This window comes from Panthera onca, chromosome C2 (genome assembly GCF_046562875.1).
Source record: "Panthera onca isolate mPanOnc1 chromosome C2, mPanOnc1 haplotype 2, whole genome shotgun sequence".
Taxonomy (NCBI): Eukaryota; Metazoa; Chordata; class Mammalia; order Carnivora; family Felidae; genus Panthera; species Panthera onca.
Window position 1 is genome coordinate 81,719,649 of NC_138347.1, and position 23,129 is coordinate 81,742,777.

The 23,129-nt window shown below is 42.8% G+C and overlaps 1 protein-coding gene across 3 annotated transcripts in view; it reads left to right on the plus strand.

Moving 5' to 3' along the window:
* The first annotated feature begins 21,769 nt into the window (after positions 1–21,769).
* IGF2BP2 (insulin like growth factor 2 mRNA binding protein 2) overlaps positions 21,770–23,129 on the plus strand; it is a 156,547-nt gene continuing 155,187 nt past the window's right edge. For all 3 annotated transcript variants that reach the window (XM_060639439.3, XM_060639441.3, XM_060639440.3), the window contains exon 1: positions 21,770–22,047. In XM_060639439.3, the coding sequence (XP_060495422.1) occupies positions 21,870–22,047 (178 nt within the window). In that variant the 5' untranslated portion in view covers positions 21,770–21,869. The remainder of the gene's footprint in view (positions 22,048–23,129) is intronic.

The window sequence follows — 23,129 nt, forward strand, 5'->3', positions numbered from 1 at the left end:
AATGTAAATCAAAACCACAATGAGATATATCACACCTGTTATAATGACTGTTATCAAAAAAAAAAAAAAACAAGAAATAACAAGTGTTGACAAGGATATGGAGAAAAGGTAACCCTTGAGTACTATCGGTGGGGCTGTAAATTGGTGCACGTATTATGGAAAACAGTATGGAGGCCTTTCAAAAAATTAAAAATAGAGCTACCATATGATCTAGCAATTCCACTACTGGGTTTTTATGTAAAGTAAAAGAAAACACTATCTCAAAATGTATCTACACCCCTATGCTCACTGCAGCATTATTTACAATAACCAAAATATGGAAGTAACCTATGTCCATTGATGGATACAAAAAACGTGATGTCTATATCTATATCTATGCGTGTGTATAAAAAAGAAGGAAATCTTGCTGTTTGCTATAACATGGATAGACCTTAAGGGCATTATGCTAAGTGAAATGAGTCAGACAGAGTAAGAAAATTACTGCATGATCTCACTCTTACGTGGAATTAAAAACAAAAAAAACCCACAAGCTCACAGATGCAAAGAATATTGGTGGTTGCCAGAGGCAGAGGGTGGAAGGTGGGCAAAAGGGTGAGTGATCAAAAGGTACAAAAAAAAATGTTTTACTGTCTCCATGTTTTCACTAAAAGTCAGCAGTTAACTGAAGCATTGTTCCTCTGCATGCAATGTTTTCATGATTTTTCCCTTTATCATTTTTCAGCAGTTTGCCTATAGTGTTTGTAAGCATGGTTTCTTCATATTTCCCCTGCCTGGATTTCACTGACTTTAATTGGTAAATTCTACCTCTTACCAAATACAGGAAAATTTTATCTATTATTTACTAAAGTTTTTTTTTTTTAACCTCACTCTGACTTTCCTTTGATAACACATATCCTGAATTTTTTATATTGTCCCACAAGTCTTGCAGGCTTTTTCTTTCTTTTTCCACCTTTTTTCTTTGTTATTCAGATTGCATTATTTCAAGTTCACTGGATCTTTCCTCTGCCATCCAAAACCTGCTGCTAAATTCAGCCAGTTAATTTTTCATTTCAGATATTGTATGCTTCAGTTTTAGAATTTCCACTTAGTACTTTTTTTTTATAGTTTGGATGCATCTCCTTATGTTTTCCTTCATCAGGAGCACATTTTTTCTTTACTCCTTTGAACATGGTTATAACAACTTTTTGTTGTTGTTATAGTAACTTTTAAATCTTTATCTGCTAATTTCAGCATTTGAGTCCTCTCACCATTGGTCTCTGCTGATTATCTTTCCTTTTGAGAATGGGTCACATTTTCCTGTATCTGCAAATATATCTTGGATCTCGTAAATGCTATGTTGTAGAAATTCCAGATTTTGCTATACTTCTCCAAAGGATTTTTTAATCAACTAGCAGTTTTCTTGGACTTAAGCTGTAAACTCTACCTTTTGGAAGGCAGCTCAAATGTCAATTCAGTTCTTCTTAAACTCAAGTATCTCCAAGGCATATGTGGTTCAGGGGTCAACCAGAGATTTGGATAGCTTATACACAGAATTTAGGGGCTTCTCTCCATGACTCTCCCCTTTCTGAGATTCCACCTTCCCCTTTCCAGTACCTGGGATTTCCCTGAACTTTGTCCTGTGATGCTTTAGATCAGAAAGACAGAAAGAGTTCTGTTTTAGTCAGATCAGACAGAGCTGACTGTGGCTTGTCTTTAGGCAAAAAGCTCCAAAAGTGGGTAATTTTCTACGACATTCTTTCTCTGAGTATTTCCAGAATCTGCTTCCTTTTGATTACTCTCCAATATCCTCAGGTTTTGTGCTTTTGTATTTTGTCCAATTTATAGTAGTGTGTGGGAAGACTGAGTCTGCCAGAAGCCACTAAGCCAAAAAACCAATGGTGTACTCTTGTTTTGAATCATATGCTTAGGATATATTTTCAGGATGGGGCGCCTGGGTGGCTCAGTTGGTTAAGTGTCCAACTTTGGCTCAGGTCATGATCTCACACCTCATGGGTTTGAGCACTGCGTCAGGCTCTGTGCTGACAGCTCAGAGCCTGGAGCCTGCTTTGGATTCTGTGTCTCCTTCTCTGCCCTTCCTCCACTCACGGTCCTTCTCTCTCTCTCTCTCTCTCTCTCTCTCTCTCAAAAATAAAAAAAAAAACATTAAAAAAATTTTTAAGTGATATATTTTCAGGAGTGGGATTTGCAAAAAAAAGGTATAAAATCTTATGTTTTATAATTTGCTTACTCATAGATATTTCTTATTAAATAATACTAAACATTTAGAGAAACTCTTAGATTTATTTTGTTTTGATTGAAATGTTTAAAAAAATGTGAATAGGGACCATAAATGTGGGACGAATGATTAGACTTAAAGATTCACAGACTGAATCACAGTTCTCTAAAACTCACATAAGATGCCCACAGTGACTTGGTTTCAGGATCTTCCAACTCCAACCTCAAAGGCTACTGAACCTAGAACCTTATATCCTTTAGATTCATACACTTGCTGTGGCCTCATGAGCAGAATGTATTTCCATGACCTAAAAGAAAAGGACTTCCTGATGAACTCTGGAAACCAGCTTATTTCTTCTCTTTTTCTTACTGTCCATCCTTACTCTGGGCCTGGCCCACAACAACTGGCTTTCCCTACCCTAGAACTTGAGAGATTTGAGGTTTGTGCTCCTTTTCTCTCGAATGCCATGCATTTCTATGTGAATTTTTCCCTCCTCACTGGAGACTAGCTCTCATACCAAGTAATGAAGCAGTCTGCATTAAATAAAAGGCCTTGCTATCCCTTTCCCAGATGGTAAGAACTTGTAGACCTTACATTTGTATGACCAAATTTGGACTTGTATTGCCATAGCAAGAGATTCAGTTTTATTGCTTAATACGAACATCTTTATGATTCACATCTGCCATAATAATTCTATATAAAATATAACAATCCATAGCTAACTTAAAACTATAATCATTTATTTTTTACTAAGTATCTTCAAGGGCACCTGGGTGGCTCAGTCAGTTAAGCGTCCGATTTCAGCTCAGGCCATGATTTCATGGTTCGTCAGTTTGAGCCCTGCATCGGGTCTGCTGTCAGCACAGATCCCACTTTGAATCCTGTCTCCCTCTTTCTCTGCCTCTTCCTCGCTGTCTCTCTCAAAAATAAATATTTAAAAAATATTAAAAAACAAAACTGTGTACCTTCAGACTAGCTGGGATTTAAGCTTTATGCTGCAGCCTGAGTCTATGTTTGCTCCATGTATTTCTCACTCCCTTTAGATCAGAGGTTGCTTGATTGTTCTCATGGCAAAAGGCAGGAGTACAAGAAATAAGGCTCAAATGTGCTAGTCCATTTGAAGCCTTCCTTTGCATTACTTCATCCTTAACCCCCTGGCCAAAGCAAGTCACTTGGTCAAGCCTCATATCAAAATACATAGAATCCATTCTATCCATCATGAGGCCACAACAAGGGTATGAATGTCAAACACTCTTACAGGGCAGTGAGTAATTGGGACTAATAATTCAATCTACCACACTTATGGTATCACAGTTGTATTTATTTTCCACATTTTAAAAATGTTTATTTTGAGATAGAGGGAGATTGAGAATCCTGAGCAGACTCCATGCAGTTGGCACAGAGCCCATGCTCACCAACTGTGAGATGACTACCTGAGCCAAGAGCAAAAGTCAGAAGCTTAATTGACTGAGCTACCCAGGCACCCCTTCCACGTGGTTTTTAATTTTTTTTTAAGTTTATTTATTTTGAGAGAGAGAGGAGGGGAGTGGGGCAGAGAAAGAGGGAAAGAGAATCCCAAGAAGGCTCCACGCTGTCAGCGCTGAGCTGGATGCAAGGCTCGACCCCACAAACTGTGAGATCATGACCTGAGCCGAAATCAAGAGTTGGATGCTTAACCGACTGAGCCATCCAGGTGCCCCTCCACATGGTTTTTTAATTTAAGGAACATTCAGCAGATGTTAGAGCATGGACTTTATAGTCAGGTAGACTTGGGTTTGAATCTTTACTCCAGCATTTTGCTACCGATGAGAACTTGGGCAAATACCCTCACTTCTCTGAACCATGATTCTATTAATTTAAACCCTATAAATATTTTGGCATGTTTATTTTTTCTATGCATATATTAATTTCCCCCACAAATATGTAATAATACAATATATTTAAAAATTTTTTAACTTCAAAATAGCATTTCCCCAGACAGTAAAAATGTTGGGAAAGAACGATTTTTTCTTCTGCTCTGCTCCCCAATTCTTATCAGAGTTAAGGTCCTAGTGGTGAGGGTGGGGGTGTGTCTCAGGCTGTGCTCATGACAGAATTATATGGAAACCTCCATAAAAATATGGACTCTGAAGGCCCCCAGACTTGCAAAGACAGAACTCCTGGAACTGGGCTTCAGTTCCCCACTCCCACCTTTAGGATGGTCTGATTTTCATAGTCAGTGGAGGAAATTAAATTCCTAAAGGGACCCAAGCCACTCTTTTCCTTCCTGAAAATCCTGGATACTCTGAATGGTTATCCACATATTTTAAACTGCCTGCCAGGTTCATGGAAAAGCATAGTTTTTAACTGCCGCATAATTTTTATCATATGGATGTAAATTTATTTTCCTTTTGCTGGGCATTTGGGTTGTTTCCAATCTGTCCCTATCTCAAGTGAATTATGTTGCAATAAACATATTATACATAATTCTTTGACCATATTTCTGATTATTTCCAGTGGAAAGATTCCTAGAAGTGTGATCACTGAACCAAAGGGTATAAACATTTTGAAGGCTCTTGTTAAGCACTATTTTGCCAAACTGCTTGACAAAAAGGTTATACCAATTCACTCTTCACACTAGCATAATCTTTACATAGTGTTGTTAGTGCTTTAAGATGGAACTCTAAAGGGATTATTTTCACTTAGGGTGAGAATGTGAAACTGTCACAGAACAGAATCAAATGTGGCACATTTAAATATAAATTTCTTTTAACAACTGAAGTTGGAAGCAATAAAATCTGTGGATATAAAAATCTGAATGACAAATGGAAGAGAGGAGTAGGAAATAAACCAGAACCTCTGTCAATACACTTCTAAGAAAAAGAGGAAAAGAAACAAAACAACAAAATGAGGTCCAGCTAGAAAATAACTTCAGGACAACAGAGGGGGCTCAGAAACATGCTGAAGAGGAAAATGATGTAACGGGAAAACACCTTATGTTCTAATCAAATTACTGGTACACAGAGGTGACCAGAGGAATTCACACTGATGTGAGAAGAGGGAAAACACTGAAGATGAAGCCGGTAGTAGTATTCGGAGCGCAGCCTGCAGATTCCACATCATTAGGGCAATCCAAAGGTTCGCTGGGCTCTGCTCATGTCTAGATCAGGTGGGCCGGGGCCCCACTGTGCCCACCCAAGGTCCACAGCCCCACCAAGCCTTCTGCTGATTCACAAAGGTATATATTTTGGAGGGCCCCTCTCCTCCCAGCTCTGGTTCTTCTGAGACCATCTCTGTTCTCCAACATGTCCATATGGTTCCCTGCTCCTCTTTCAGCAACCTGCCACTCTCACAGAACATTAGTGTGTTTAAGTTTATGAAGACATGGAGGGTTTGGGGGAAGGGTCACGCTGCCCATTATGCCACAAAGCACTTAAAATGACATTTCAGGCTGTCTGGTTCATAAACGTCCTTTTGATCATTCCCTACTGGTTTCTCCCTAGCTTTTACTGCATGCAGGGCCCTTATTCCCACACTATCCAACTCCTCCCCTCTCTTCATTCCCCCATCCTGTAGGGAGCACCTTCTCCTCACCCTGACCCCCAAGAAAAATTAATTTCCTGCTTCTGTAAGTGCAGCCTTCTGGCCCTTTTTGGTTGCCTGAGCCCTAGCCAGCCCTTACGCCCTAGGGGCTTATCATGGTATTTCCTGAAACTAAGACAGCTACTTTCCCAAGAATTCTGCTAATAGATCTTACCGCTGAAGGACACTCTCAGAAGATGATTAGAGTCAGCACTCTGCCTTCTGCAGGTAACTGAGACTCAGATTAAATGAACTGTCCCAAATTCCTAAGAGTGAAGTGGTGAGGACTAGACTCCAGGTTTTCTGTTTCTAAAGCTGTGTCTTTTCCATGTCAAATTTATGTTTATCACGTGACGGTGGCCACTGTTTGGCTTCTGGGTTTAGTAAGTGTACTCTAAGAGCTTTAATCTCTCATCAAAAGCATCATCCCTGCCATCAATCTTTGTGCCTTTTGTTTCTGGCAGGAGTAACTGAGTTGGACAATTCAAAATTCTTTACTGCTGGATTCAAAAAGTCTGACAACTGCTAAGTTGAATACGATCATAAAGCTTGTAGATACAGTAATCATCCACTTGTACCTCAACCTCTTCCCTTCTCTCTGAAAAGCCAGCCAGACCAGATGAAAAGCTTAGAGTTGGGCATAATGCTAGTTTTGAAATTTAATCATATTTCCCGCTGACTTCCATTATCAATTTGATGATGCCTTATCACAGAAAAAAATATTTTGCATGTAAGAAAAACAATACTTAAGACTACAGTAAGATTTAATAAACTATTCTTTTAAAAAACAATCAAAGAGAACCACAATGCATAGTCAGTGGACTGAACCAAAAGCAAATCGATATTTTATAAAGTTGCAGAAACCCTCCTTCCTCTGACTGGAGCGCAGTGAAAAGATGCTCACTGGTGTCTTGACTGACTTTTACATTTAGTCTTTCAGTCTAGGGCGAGCCCAGGATACATTTCCTTAGAGGCAGGGGTTAGAGATTTGTTTATTGCACTGACCTGGTGAGGGCTGCTAATAGGTCTATGTTAGGTGTTCTTTTTAATTTAGCAACAACCATAAAAAAAATTGCCTATAAGCAGCTGCATGTGTGTTATTTAAAACTGTCCATATAAGCAATATTAAACTTCTGACAAAAACAACAATTTTCATTTTGGCATAGTACTTAGCTATTCTTTTTGCTGGTATTAGCTAATCAGATCATCTGCTCCTGAAGATCACTTCTGGGGTGATTGCTAAAAATGTCTTTCATATAAAGAAGGACTTTTTTTTTTTTTTTAAGTTACCCAGGAGGGTATATATCCAATTTGTCTAAAATGGGAAAAAGTTTCAAAATAAATGTTTAAAACTTGAGTTACCTGGGATATAAAAATAGATACCTCCCGGGGCGCCTGGGTGGCTCAGTCGGTTAAGCGTCCGACTTCGGCTCAGGTCATGATTTCACGGTCCGTGAGTTCGAGCCCCGCGTCGGGCTCTGTGCTGACAGCTCAGAGCCTGGAGGCTGTTTCAGATTCTGTGTCTCCCTCTCTCTCTGACCCTCCCCCGTTCATACTCTGTCTCTCTCTGTCTCAAAAATAAATAAACATAAAAAAAAAAATAGATACCTCCCATTAAAACTAGAATTTAGGGGCACCTGGGTAGCTCAGGTCATGATCCCTAGAGTCGTGAGATCGCACTCTGCATCAGGTGCAAAGCCTGCTTGGGATTCCCTCTCTCCCTCTCTGTCTCTCCCTCTCCCCTGCTTGTGCTCTCTCTCTCTGTCTCAAAATAGATAAACTTAAAAAAAAAAAAAAAAACTAGAGGGGTGCCTGGGTGTCTCAGTCAGTTAAGCATCTGACTTCGGCTCAGGTCATGATCTCACACTTGGTGAGTTCAAGCCAGCTTCGGCTTCTCTGTGGTCAGCACAGAGCCTGCTTGGGATTCTCTCTCTCTCTCTCTCTCTCTCTCTCTCTCTCTCTCTCTCTGTCCCTCCCTGCACATGCACATACATGTACTCTTCCCCTTTCACTCTCAAAAATATAGAAACATTTTAAAAAATTAAAAAAAAAACTAGAATTTAGTCTACCCATTCTAATATCAATGGTCATTGGGTTTTAATATTTAGAAAAGAAAATCTCAAAAACCAATTATGAAACATGGTATGGAGGATTATTCAGTTGAATACAGTAATACATCCAGCCATGCTTCCTCCTTCCTCTTCTTAGAAACACTGAGAACCAGAGATAATTTCCCTGGCTTTGAACAAAATTATACCAGGAAGTACCATATTGTGTCTTCTCTATCAACATTACCAGAAAATGCCAACAATGCTGGACTTCTAGAAATTTTGCTTAGGTTTATTCTATTTTTTTTTTTTTTAGAGAGAGTAAGCAAGCGAGGGGGGAGAGAGAAAGAATCCCAAGCAGTTTTCATGCTCAGCATGGAGCCTAACTCAGGGCTTGATCCCACAACCGTGGGATCATGACCTGACCCAAAATCAAGAGCTGGATGCTCAACCGACTGAGCCACCCAGGCGCCCCGCTTATGTTTCTATTTAAAAAAATTTTAACATTTATTTCTTTATTTTTGGGAGTCAGAGAGAGACAGCAGGAGCAGGGTAGGGGCAGAGAGAGAGGAAGACACAGAATCTGAAGCAGGTTCCAGGCTCTGAGCTGTCAGCACAGAGCCCAATGCAGGGGTCAAACCCACGAACTGTGAGATCATGACCTGAGCCGAAGTCAGATGCTTAACTGACTGAGCCGATCAGGCGCCCCTGCTTAGGTTTATTTTAAAGTCATGTATAAGTCCAATACTTCATTTGGGCAAAACTGCTAATTAACAACTCTGGTTTGGGGACAAGTCTATTTCTTCCTTTGACATGTTCCCCTGTTTCCAACCCCCTTTCTTTTTAGGTGTATTTGTTAGAGAAAAAGTTAAAATTAAATCTATATTCACAAAAATTGCTGAGCACCGTCTCTAACCTGGCACAGATGTTCCAAAAACACACAATATAAATTGTAAGTGTCCGGTGAGGAGGGCCATAGCCAAGAGGGTTATGAATAATGGCAACCAATCCTATTGCCATAGGTTACCTGCTGGTTTTGTTTAGCTCAAGTTCTTGCCTTTCTAGGTCTAATGGCCATCCCTTGTCCCAGATCTGACTCACAGATAGTCTCATTTCACCCTGCTGAAGCCAGATCACAGTAAGAATCAGGTTCAGTTCTAGGCATCACAGAATTGCATATGCAATGGTGGGTGATAGAGTGAAGAACAGACCCTCGTTTATGTGGGGGAAATTGAAGGATGGGGTATTTGAAAGAACTGGAGGCTATGATGACTGATAACACTACAAGACCTGGAGGAAGCTGTTCTTTGTAGCTCCACAAAGAACAATGCCTTGCCTCACCTCCCTAAGTCTCGGATTCTTCCTTTCTAACATAAGCCAGTGGGCTGGAAGATCTTGCTCTAAATGGCCTTGAGTCTATAATTGGCTGGGAAACTGATTTCAGCCCAACTCAAGGAAAATCTTTCTTCCAATCAACCAATCTTCCAGTAACAGGCAGCTCCAGGACATGGTGTGTTTCTAGTTCGTATGGGCCGAGTTGGGACACTCATCTATCAGAAAGCCTATGTCAGGATCTCCTGCATCCTCTGGGAAGATGGACCAGGTTACTGTTAAAATCCTTTCCAACTTTGTCTAGAAACTTTTCCTGTTTCAAATAGTTGCCAGGAGAGAAACTCCCATTGTAGTGATGCTAAGGTGCTCAAAGTCAAGAACGTCAGGAGGAAGAGGGAAAGCAAAACAGTCTGTGTAGTAAGACCGCAATATCCTCATCTGAGTGACAGGCCTGGTGCCAGACACTTGATAAATAGTAGTTCCATAGGTAGGTATTGTTCTCCTTTTACAAAATGGAATTGAGGCTCAGAGAGGCTACACAACTTTATTAAGGTCACACAGCTAGTAAGTGGAAGTTAGGGAATTCAATTCTAGGTCTACTGACACTAAATTCAGCACTTTCCACAATGTTTCCCTATCTCGAAGGAGCAGTGTATAGTGGGAGGAGGCAGAGAACATAGAGAAGGCGTAGAATACCAAGGAGGCCAAATGCAGTATAAATAAGAAACCATGAACTACAGACTAAACTTCCATGGCCTGTAGGCAGGGAGAGGGTGTTTACTTACATGCTGAGTTTGAAAGGCCACTGTACCAATAATGAACATCCAATTATAAAACAAGAGGCTCCTGGTGTTTCTGCTGACATGACTGTTTTGGACTGAATGTTTGTCTCCCTTCCAGAAAATCTGCCAGATTCCCTCACTGGTACTATCCCCAATCTCTTCAGGCATTTACCATTTTTCTACCTTTATTATCATTACTTGACTCATGTTCCTTTAGACCATAGATTCATTGACTAAAGTTGCTTTGTTTTTTGTTATTTTATCATTTTATTATATGCTGTACATCTATACACTTAAATGCATTATACCACTGCTTGGATAGCTTCCATGTGCCCCTCCAAATCCACTCCTCACACTTCCTTGCCCTATTATGTGCTGGAAGCTGCCTCTTACAAATGGCACTAATGGGATCCCTTGCACTCTGCCTTCTGCTTTGGTTCAGCCATTAGGGGGCACAGGCAGGAGTGGGAGAAGAGTAAGACGATACTTATTCCCTCAGCTTCCAACTTGTCAAGCTGCAGTGAGCAGTGACCATGTTCTACCCAAGTCTGAGGTTTCTACTAGGTAGTCTGCCTCTCCTGCAAATCTCTTGATTCCACCAAATTGTCCCTCCCTCCCATCATGCTTGAGGCTAACCTTCCAGTTGCTGCTTGAGCAGGGCAGTTTTACCGGCCCTTGTTTATACCACCTAACCCCACCCAACACTTATAAATAGTGCTTTATCAGATTTTCAATCACTTGAGAGTGTCATGTTTCTTACCAGGATCCTAACTAACACATGTACCAAAAGTCTCAGGAAGGAAGGAAGGAAGGAAGGAAGGAAGGAAGGAAGGAAGGAAAAGAGAAAGGACTCTCACTCTCATAGCTCTTACCTTTGGTAATTATCTATGTATTTGGAACTAATTTGCTTATATCCTTCCTTGATTTATCAATTTTGGCCATTATCTATCTATTAGATGGATTTCCCATTGAGGTCAATGACACTTAACCCTTCCACATCTCCCTCTTTACAACACAGTTAGAAAGCAAGGTCTTTTGGTAGATGAGACTGGTGAATGAAAAGACAGCTTCTGTTCTTAGATAGCATGATTCAACATCAAAAAGACGTCTGTTATCCTTAAGTTAATTTATAACGCAATGCAATCTCAAAAAATACCAACTTTTTATGGAGCTTGACAAGCTAGCACTAAACTTCAAATAGAAAAAGAAACATGCAGGGGTGGGCTGGCTGGCTCAGTTGGGCACGTGACTGTTAATCTTAGGGTTGTGAGTTCAAGCCCTACATTGGGCACGGAGCCTACTTAAAATAAAAAGTAATAATTACAAAAAAAAGAAAAAAGAAAAACATGCATGCAAAAGTAGCAGGAATATACTTAAAAACATTTTTTTATTTAAAAATATTTTTTTAATGTTTACTTATTTTTGAGAGAGCAAGCGAGCAGGGGAGGGGCGGAGAGAGAAGGGGACACAGAATCTGAAGCAGGCTCCAGACTCCAGAGCTGTCAGCACAAGGCCTGACGTGGGGCTCAAACTCATGAACCACGAGATCATGACCTAAGCCAGAGGTGGGCGCTCCACTGACTGAGCCACCCAGGCGCCCCAGGAAAATAGTTTTAAAAAGAAAAACAAATGAACAAAAGAACAAAACAAAAGAAAAAGCCACAAGGAGGATTAGGTACACTGGACATGAAAACGTACTATAATGCCTTTCTAATTAAACAGTGTGGTATGGGCAAATGAACAGACCAGTAGAAAAGAAGATCCAGACAAAGAACCAAGTATCTATGAAACTCTAGTATGTGATAAAGTTGGCATCTAAGAATACCCAGCTAAAAGGAATACCCAACTAAAGGGTTTTTTAATACATAGTACTGGAATAGCTAGTTAGTTATTTGGAAAAAAGGGTAAACTTAGATCCATACCTTATACCATACACAAGAACAAATTCTAAATGGATCTGAATATACAAATGAAGCCGCATAAATTTTATTTTAAAAAACGAGTGAATTCCTCTTAACCTGGGTGTAGAAGAAAATTCTGTAACTATAACTCAAAATCAAATGGAATGAAAGAAAAGATTGATAGACTCCATAAAAGCAAAAAATTGTACATGGCAAAAAACACCATCAACAAAGTCAAAGAATCTGGGAGAAAATATTTACAACATGTATCACAGATAAAGGGCTGCCATTTCTCACATTTAAGGAACTCATAAAAATTGAGGAGAGGGGCACCTGGGTGGCTCAGTTAAACATCTGACTCTTGATTTCAGCTCAGGTCATGATCTCCCTGTTTGTGGGATTGAGCCCTGAATCAGGCTCTGTGTTGACAGTGCAGAGTCTGCTTGGGATTCTCTCTCTGTCCCTACCCCACTGGCTCTCTCTCTTTCTCTCAAAAATAAAATAAACATTAAATTTAAAAAAAAAAAGAAAAAAATTGAGGAGAAACATAGATCAAAACCTAACAGAAGAATGGACAAAAGACATGAACAGAAAATATGCCCCCAAAAAGGAAATAAAGGTGATTCTTAAAACATATGAAAAGAAGTTCCTTCTCACTCATAATAAGAGAAATACAAATTAAAACTACACTGAGATACCATTTCTCACCTATTAGACTGGCAAAAATTAAAACGTATAATCACACACCTTGTTGGCAGGCTGTAGGGGAATGGGCACTTTTATACACTGCTGATGAGAATGCATATTGGTATAACCTTTATAGAGGGGAATTTTCACAACATATGTTTAAAACACTCATATGCATATCATTTTTTGACCTAGTAATCCCACTAAGAATTTACCCTGAAGATAAACATCCAACAACACAAAAATGTAAAGGTTATTATTCATAGCATCAATGTTTGTAAAATTAAAAAATACTGGAAACCATTGACATGCACATATATATGGCATACAAGTACTAAGCAGGTATTAAATAAAAAAGAACGAGAAAGATCTTTATGAACTCATATGGAGTGACTTCCAGGATAAATTAAGTGAAGAAATCAAAGTGCAAACCAGTATCTGCAGTACGCGATCTTTTTTATGGGAAAAAAAGGGAATAAAATAACCATACATATGTATGTTCATTTGTGCAAAAAAAAAAAAACACAGGAAAGACAATCCAGAGGTATTAAGATTGGTTCTTCTCAAGAAACAAGACTCTTAACTATAGAGATCTGATGGTTACCAGTAGGGGGTGGGTGAAGGGTTAAATAGGTGATGGGGGATTAAGGAGTGCACTTGTTATGCGGAGCACCAGATGATATACAGAATTGAGTCACTATATTGTATACCCGAAACTAATATTTTTTAAATATTAAAAAAAAAAAAGACTGGTTACTGTCAGGGGCTGGGTAGGAATGGGTTGGGTAGAATAGACGTAATGAAAATCATCTAATTATACCTTCTGTGTTGTGGAACCATGTTAATGTTTTATATACTCAAAGCAACAACAAAGAAAAAAAGAAAAAGAAAATTAACAATGATGGGGAGGGCAACTAAAATGTGCAAAACAAATGAACCAACCAAATTTCAAATGAATAAAATAGCCTACGCTGAAGGGGGAAATAAAACACAAGTAACTTCTGAACACTATAATTGGACTGTATACTCTCAGACTAAACACAAAAGAATTCTAAACTAATATTAGATAACAGGAAATCAGTTAATAGACTTTCTTTTTTCATGAAGGCATTGGTTAGCAATTCCATGTATTTATAAGGATGAAGCAAGTAAGTAAATATATTGTGGATAACGGGAGCCAGTTTTCTCATCGTTGAGAGTTACAAATATGAAGCGGGAGAGAACAGAATGAACCCTATAGTGTTTCACTAGAATCAGAAGTATCAATATGAACACATGATTTTTAAAATAGCAATAAATTGGTCAGTATAGACAGGCATACATAGATCTGCATGTGTGTATATTTACATAATCTATCTCTTAGACTTTTTGGTTGAGAGGGTCTAGAATCAACAATATTCCAGAAGCAATGAGCATATCTAACATGCAGATCTTTGTTTCTAAATACTGTTCACTGCTAAAGAAGCACCAGGGCTCCCCAGGTAAATAGCTGATTATATAGGACTGAGGCAGAGAAAGTACAAACTGGGAACAAAGTCAGAAGTTTACACGAGTCAGCTTGAAGGGGTTCTTACTAGCTAAAAGCAGGACAATCTGAGAATACTTAACGACAGTAAAAGTTTATAACACTTTGAATAAAATATGAATCCATACTGATGTATTAAATGGGGGACAAGGGAAACCTCTTCCTTTCAGTAGAAAGCCAACTAATACAAAAGGAATGATGAAATTAGCATCACCATTTGGCAACCATAATAATAATTCGTCTAGGCAAGAATCAATAATAGATACTAAAACTAGTGGTTGAAATTATGAGGAATAACAGAGTATCTCCCCAAGAGTAACTTTATAATAGAGAAACCTGGTGCACACCACTGTCAGCAAATGAGCAAAATTTTATCACCAAAGTTAGTAATGGGACAGATCAGTATCCTAAGCCTACTGATACAACGTACAATAATCACTTCTGTGGTATTCCTGCAAGGAAATCTAGAACTAAAATCTAACCATGAGGAAACATCAGACAAACCCAAATTGAGGGGCATTACAAATAAGTAAGCTTTTTTAAAATCAGTAATGTGAAAGTCTTGAAAAACAAAGGACTAAGGAACTGTCCAGATGAAGGAAATAGACAAAAGAGTGAAATGTAACAAATGATTTGGAATTTTCTTCTAACAAATATGATTGGCACAATTGGTGAAGTCTGAATAAGGTTTGTAGATTAGATAATAGTATTGTTTATTTCTTGTTTGTTTTTAACAATTATAATGGGGTTATGTAAAGACTGCTTTTTTAAAGCAGATATAAACTGAAGTATTTAAGCATAAAGGGACATTCTGTCTGCAGTTTACTCTCAAATGTTTCAGAGAAAAGGATAAAACAAATGTGATAAAATGTTGACATCTGGGCAATCTGGGTAAACGGTACATAGGACATCTCTGTACTATTTTTGCCACCTTCCTGCAAGTCCAACATTACATATATACGTTATGTATGCTTATAAATTTACATATGTGTATACATAAACATATCAAGTTTTTATATATGTTTAAACTAAAACAACTTTTGGTTTTTAAAAAATGTAGATTCCTGGGCCCCATCTCTGAAATTTTGGGTTCAGGAGTTCTAGTGGTAGGTGTTGGGAATCTGTATGTCTAAAGTTTTTCTAGTGGTTATGATGTTTAATCTGGTTTAAGAATCATCCCCTGCCAGACAGTAATAAAAATTTTACTACTGAAGAGGTAAAAAAGAGCACCCATTTATCTGCCATCCAGCTTTCAAAACAAAAACAAAACCCAGTCACAATGGAAATTCCATGTATACCTTGCCATCTACTCATTTTTTTTCCCTCCTAGAGGTAATCATCCCAAATTTGAAGTTTGTCATTCCTATGCATGTTTTCATACATTTATACCATATAAATATGTTCATATCAGCAATAGAATTGTTTTGCATGTTTTCAGACTTTATAAGTGGTTCATAACAAACACTTCTTCCTACAATATAACTTTTCATTCAGCAAGATATATTTTGGTATTTAACATTGATACAGGTAGTCTATTACATTGATTTCATCCAGAAGAGAGGGAAAAACTAAGGATTCCAGAAAAAATGAACATGCACATTCTTTGACCTGATGTAAAATATTCAATTTATGACTATACCACAATTTTAAAAAAATCCATTTTCTTGATGACGGATCTGGGTTCCATTTCTTCATTAATCCTCATGCAAAAATGAACCTCGTATATATTTGTGCATATATAGAATTTCTTTAGAGGAGAAATTGATAGGTCAAAGGGGGTGCATGTTTATTCATTTTCTCTGGAGTCATCAGTTTTTTCCCCCTTTTTTGGATCATGTATGGTTGTCCACAGCAATAGGAGAGAAGGCAGTGTCTATGGGCACAGATGCAGGTATGTGGGCTGATAAATTTGTTGAAGCGTTCTCATTGCTTCTATTTTCTTGGTGAAACAGAGAGCAAGGTTATCAGTTGAGACCTAGGGTGGATGAAGAGCAATTGGAGGGTAGAGGATGTGGAGAGAGGTGAGATACATAAAGATGATCTAGGAGAATAGGAGATTGCCAGGGAGTGCTATGGGCCTAGGTCTTCGGTCCTACTATTGACAAACTGTTCTTCAGAGGAATTATACCAACGTACACTCTTACCAGCAGTGGATGGAAGTTTCTGATGCTGTACATCTTCACCAATCCCTGTATTCAGAATTTCATAATTTTTGCCAAGTTAATGTTTGTGAATAGTTTTAATTTCCTCAATTTCTCAAGAGTTGAGCTTATTGTCCATTTGTTTCATTTTCTGTGAATTAGTTAATTCATGTTTTTTCCCATTTTTCTAACAGTTGTCTTTTTCTAATTTGTAGGTTCTCTTCATGCAGTTTGGATAATATACCAGTGTTTACATTATGACTATACAAATATTTTCACTGTTGAGCCTATGACCATTGCTCCTTTCTTCTATGACTATGTGTTTTTCCTAGAGTTAATGATTTCCTTTTCCATCTGCCTAGTTTTCCATATACCTATGATTTTTTCCCCAAATGCTCCAACATGCTTGGCATCCTATTAGAAACAATTACTATGTGTTCATACAGAAGTTCCATCTTTTCGTTCCTTGAGGTCCTCTCTTACTTAGCCGCCTATCCTCTTGTTCCAATCTGTGTTGGTTGCTCTTTGGAAAACTGCATTGGTGGCATTCTGGATCTTCTATTCATCATCTCCTGGGTTGGATTCCAGATTTCCCAAACCTCGTATCTTCTTCTTCCATGGTTTGGCTGGCACTTATTCTCTGGTAGCTTCCCTCAAAATGAGGATATATCTGAATCCTTGAATGTCTTTTTTTCCCAAGTAAACTCTATGCCCAGGGTGGGGTCAAACTCAGGACCCCAAGATCAACAGTTGCATGCTCTTCCAACTGAGCCAGCCAGGTGACCGGCTCTGATCTTTTTTGCTGTGCTTTCAATAAACCCTTTCAATCTGAAGAACTAGGTCTTTAATTCTGGAAACTGTTTTTGTTGTTGTTGTTTTGGTGGGAGGCATTATTTTCTGTTCTCTTTTTCTCAAAGTTGTTTCTGAGTCAACATTTGAATCTGATTTTAGGTGTGGAGCAGATGCTTTATTATGTCTCTATGCTTTTGCATTTGTTATTCCTTCTGCCCAGCATGCAGACTCCTTCTCCTGTCCTAGCAAATCCCTGCTTATCTTTCAAAACCCATTTCTGATATCAGTTCTTCCATGACGATCCCCTCCCTGACCCTAGACTGAATGAGATGATCTTTCCTCTATGCTCAAAGTCTTTTATGGCATCTCTAATGCCATTCTATAAAGTGTTTATATATCTGCCTCTGCCCCTTTCCCCCCACCCCCCACTGATCCTAAATGCTTTGATAGGACAATGTTTATCCATTTCTGTATCCTCAGTGCCTAACAGTGTGTAATGGCATGAATAAATGAATGGATTCAATGAGGGGAGAAAAGTGAACATTTCCTCCCACTACATGGTAAGCATTGCACAAGATAGGTACAATCTCATATGCCTTCATTTAATCCTTTGAGCAAATCTCGAAGGATGTATAAGCAAACTGCTTATACAATAAATATTACCTGAACTTCTATTATGTGCAAGGTTTGATACTGGCCAAAGGATGAAAAAAAAAAACAACAAAATTTCATTTCTCTAGAAATTCACCATATAGAAGACTTCTTTTTCCTCATATAATTTTTAAAAATTGACAATTCACATACCAAAAATTCACATTTCAAACACACACTTCAATGGCTTTTAGTATATTCACAACGTCATGCAACGATCACCACTAGACAAGATATTTCTTATCTGTATGAAGTGCTGTGTGTATTCTGGGGTCAAGTCAAGGGAGGAGGCAGTCTACCAGGGGAACAAACATTCCAGAGAAAGGAGATGTGCAAAGAAGTAGAGCTGAGACAGCCCAGTATTTGAAAAAAATATGAAAAATACAGAGAAGCTGGAGTTTATGTTGAAGTAGTAGGTTAGACTATTTTACAAATGAGGAATCTGAAACTCAGAGAGGTGAATTAACTCAAATAAGGTCAAACAATTTTTCTTCTACTAACTCAAGAAAAGCTGCTAAAAGACCTTACCCTACCACTACATCATTCCCAATGAGCAAACAGGTGCTAATGCCACCAAATACTGAATTGGCTCCAAATATTGCTTTCCCCCCAGCCTTCTGGCAAGCAGGCTTCATTTTCCCACCCAACTCCGTGCATTACCTAGCACCATTGGCCGTTCAGACCACCATCATTAGTTGAACAAAAACATTTCTGGTGTGTTTTTGTAGATTCAGAAGGTTAAGGTGACCACAGTGATGCTATCAGAAGGTGCTCTGTCGATAGACAGAAATATTTTGGTCATGAAAGTCCAAGGGGTGCCTGGCTGGCTCAGCAGGTGGAACATGTGACTCCTGATCTCGGGGTTGTGAGTTCGAGCTCCATGTTGGGTGAAGAGATCATCAAAAAAAAAAAAAACTTAAAAAAGTCCAAAATGAAGACTTAACACTTCACAGACTCTGTTTAGCTAAAATACGCTTTCCAGTCCTGTTTCAATCTCTCTGTATGACCAGGAAGAAATTTTACTTTTCTGGACCTCAGTTCTCCTACCTGCAGAGTGACATTAGGAAATCTTGTCCCAGCTACCCCACTGCAAGCTTGCCCAAAGGAATCACTGAAAAAACACGAGGATCTGTACTGCCTTCAACATTCTTGAGGAAAAGGTTAATATGCCTAAAAGTAATATGCCTAATATAAAAATGTCTCCAAATTTTTGACCTCAGTTAAACATTCATAAAAATCTTGGCTTATTAGGCTTAAATTCAGTCTAGACTCATCTCCATTTCAACTCTCTAGGAGGGGATAAGTTAGGGAAACTCAGGAGAAAACAGGAGAAAATAAAGTTTTGTCAGGCAGGGGCAATGACTTCTGGATTTCTGGTTTTCCAAGTTGAGGCTGTCCTGTTCTCTACCATGTGAAAGAGCAACCCTCATTCTAGGATATGAAACTGTGGGTGCTACAAATCAGAGGGATGGTGGAAACATGTCCTCCTTACAAAATGCTGGCATGACAGAAGACACAAAGTACAGCAGTGAACAGTTACTTCTCAGAAACAATTTTCAAAGTGACCAGGTGAAACATGCTAAGAGAGTTCACCAGAAGCCACCTTGGCTAAGAATCTTTAGATGCTTGCTGCCCGCTACAGAATCCATGCTAAAACGTTTGTGGTTTTGCAGTAGGACCAAGGAATTGATATGCCTGAAAAAATTACACAAAAAGCTTTACTAACCTTTCAGAGAAGAGCAAGATTAAGTACCCCTGCCACTCTCATTTCTCTTAGAAGATGCAAATTTGAATTACTGGAAATAAATACCAATTAGGGGCATCTGTGTAAATAATCTGAAGATCATTACCTCTTGGTCTGCATAGGTTTATATACACACAGTTTTCATTTATGATTCTCCAGTACATTTTGGTAGGAAAGCATCTACACTCAGTTTATCCCACTCCAGGAGCAGTAAAATCCAATCCTTTTTTAGAGAGAGGAAATTTGAGAATATTTGAGAGCAAAGCCAGAATTCAAATAACTGCAATATCTAGGTAAAAATGTATCCATTCTTTCTCTTCTGGACAACGAATTATTTAAGGAGATCTCCCTCTCCAAAAGAAAATATTTTAAAGCTCATCAGCTCCTAAGAAAAGCATTAAATGCGTTGCCACTGTCTCAACACCCTACTCAATTATCTTTCATATGGACTTCAAAACAGCCCTTCAAGATTTGGTTGTTTTCTTCTCTTTTCTTTCTTTCTTCCTTCCTTCCTACTGATGAAGAAACTTAGGCTCACAGATGCTGGAACGTTCTAAGCCACACAGCTCGGGGCAGAAAGGAGGAAGGTCTGAGTTCTAAGCCTATAGGCCTTCCACCTGCCAGGGCGTCCCAAGCAAGAATTACCTGGGAGTACTTAAGGAAAATACAAACTCCAGGCTCACAGTCAGTCTTCAAAGAAAGGGGCCTGGAAACATGCTTTTAAAAAGACAAACAAACAGACAAAACAAACAAACAAGCCGTGCTCCCTCCTACCCCTTGGTTAATAGAAAAGCTTAGGAAAGACAGTACATCACGACCCAGCCAAGAGATCTGAAGCTGTTCCATTTTCATCAAGAGACCCCCAACGTCCCCAAGAACTCTTATTTCTCTCGTCAAGCCATCACCCCCACTAAAGCCCCCACAAGTCCAGATCTTGGAATCATCTTCTGCCCTTTCTTCACAACTGAAACCTGCCAATTTTCTTCTTCCCTGCAGAATTTTATTTCCTGGCTGGGACTAGGCTCTAACCACCAGACTTCCAGCCGGGCCCAGGAACTCCCAACCGCCTCCAGCCCTTCTGGCTCCTTCCCTAGCCCCTCGGCTCGGGCTGCTATCAACGCAACCCTGCCTCTTCCGTCGGTCACGTTGTTTCCTCCGCTTGGAAGGACCTCTTTCCTCTCCGGGCCCTTCCCAGCGGTTGGGGAACTCCTACACAGCCCAAGCGCCTCCGCTTCCAGCCACCCTCGCCTCCCACCACCCCTGCTCTGGGACCGAACCCGGCCTCGAAATCCAGCAGCAAGCGTCCATCCTCCTGGCCGCAGCCCCTGCCCCCTCCCCGCTGGCCTCCCCACCCGCCACCTGGCTTCGCAGCGGCCGTTCGGGAAGCCCTCGGCACTTCCCAGAATAGAGAGCAGCTGCCAACGTCAGGCTGCCGCCCGCCGCGGGGTTCCGGGCGCACGGGGTGCGGGCGGAGGGGACGTGACTACGCTCTGGCCTTCCGTCTCCCCCAACCGGCCGGGAAACTGAGGCCCAGGGCTGGCGGCAACTTCTCCAGTGTGCACAGTCCCGGGCCCCAGGCGTCCCGACCCCCGTCCGCGATCCCTCGACCACACGCGCCGCCCGGTCGCCCCGGAGAGCCGGGCGAGGAGCGGGTCTCCGAGCGAGCGCTCCGCCCGGGACCGCGCAGGGCGCCAGACGCGGCCAACTCGCCGCGAAAGTTGTTGTCTCCCAGCCTGCCCTCGCCTCTCACCTCCGAGACACACCTTCCCGCGGGCCCTGGCAGCCGCACTCTCACATCCGGTCCACCTTGCGCACACCCCTCTCCACGCTCTCTCACGGCCCCTCTCCCTCCCACGCCTGCAGCGGGCGGCCGCTCCCCCGCGCCCCCTCGTGCACTCCCACCCGCGGCCGGGGCGCGCCTTCCCCGCCCCGCCGCACGCCTGGCCTCCGCGCCGCGCCCGCCCGGGCTTCTGGCGCCCGGGAGCCCCAGCCCCGGGCCGCGACCCGCTTCCGCCCGCCCGGCGGGCGGCAGAAGCCAGGGTAGCCGCGCGGGGGGCGAGGGGCTCGGCTGCGCGGGGCGGGGAGGGGGCGCTCGCTCGCTCACTCTCGGCTGCGCACACGCCCGTACAAACTCTCACACAGACACACGCGGGGTGCGCTGCCGCCGCCCGCCGCTGCTCCTCCTCCCGCCACCGCCTTGAGAGGGAGAGAGAGGGAGGCAGAGAGAGCGCTTTGTCCGCGCGCCGCCGCCCGGCCCGGGACTCTGCCCCGAGGAGGCAGCCGCGCCGAGTCCCCGCCTCCGCCTCTGCCCCCGGGCGGGCCGGGCCGGCCGCGGTGGGGGGAGCCAGGCTGAGGGTGGGGGTGGGTGGCGGGCGGGCGGAGGGCGGGGAGGGGGGGCGGAGGAGGAGGAGGAGAGACGAGGGCAGCGGAGGAGGCGAGGAGCGCCGGGTACCGGGCCGGGGGAGCCGCGGGCTCTCGGGGAAGAGACGGATGATGAACAAGCTTTACATCGGGAACCTGAGCCCCGCCGTCACCGCCGACGACCTCCGGCAGCTCTTCGGGGACAGGAAGCTGCCCCTGGCGGGACAGGTCCTGCTCAAGTCCGGCTACGCCTTCGTGGACTACCCCGACCAGAACTGGGCCATCCGCGCCATCGAGACCCTCTCGGGTGAGCAGTCGCCGCTGCCCCCTCCCCCCGCCTCGCCCAGCTCAGGCCGGGACGGCGCCCGGAGGGAGGCCGAGCCCGGCGGGCGGCGCCCGGCGGGGGCTCCCGCGCCCGCACACTCACTTCCACGCACCAGACCCTCAACTCTCGCCGCCGGCCCGCTCCCGGGACGGCCCGCTCCCCTCCCCCCACCGCTCCGGATTCCCCCCTTGCCCTCCCAGCCGCAGCCCTGGGGCGACCCCCGTGCGGCTCCGAGGGTGCCTGGGGCTCGCTCGCTCTCTGGGGGCACCCCTCCTTCCCTATGCTCCCGGGCTGCTCTCCAGAGTTTCCCCACCCCCATCCTCAGAGAACCCCCGTTCCCTCTCTTCCCTGACCTTCGCGTCACCCCCTTTGTCAGGGACCCCCTTCCAATCCTGCATCTCTTTCTCTCTTGACCGGACCTTACCCCTATCCTTGCCTCGTGCCCGGGACCTCTCGCCCTCTGGCGTCCCCTGAGCCGCACTCTCCTTTGGAGCCCCCTCCCCACCTCGCCTCGCGGTCCCCCACTTTCGGCACCCCCTCGGCGCCACCCTGATGATCCCCTCCAAGGTTTCGGGACTCCCCCAACCCCAATCCCTGCACGACGGCACATCTCTTTCGGTCCTCTCCCGAACCTTAGTCCCCTCTCGCTCGTCTCTCAAGCGCTCCTATTTTTCTCTGAATTTTTTGTCCGATTTTATTGAGAAGAACTCGGGGCTGGGGGCTTTCCGCCGCCTGTCCCCCCGCCTCCCGCTCGGCCAGAAGCACCTTTTTACGAGGTGCCCTGTCTCAACTCGGTGGGGGCCCGGGCTGAGAACCGGGAAAGAGGCGACCGGGGGGCCCGCGAGAGCGCTGGAGCCCAGACGGGAGACGGAGAGCGACACACACACACTCGCGCGCGCGCGCACTCACCAACTCTCCCTCTCGCTCACGCACCGCTCGGAGCCGCGCTCGCCCCAAGGCCGGGAGCCTGTGCCCCCCGAGCCCCGGCCCGGCGGAAGACCCTTCCCCACGGGTGCGCGGGGTGGGGGCGGGGCGGCGGCGAGGCCAAGGTGACACCCTGGAGC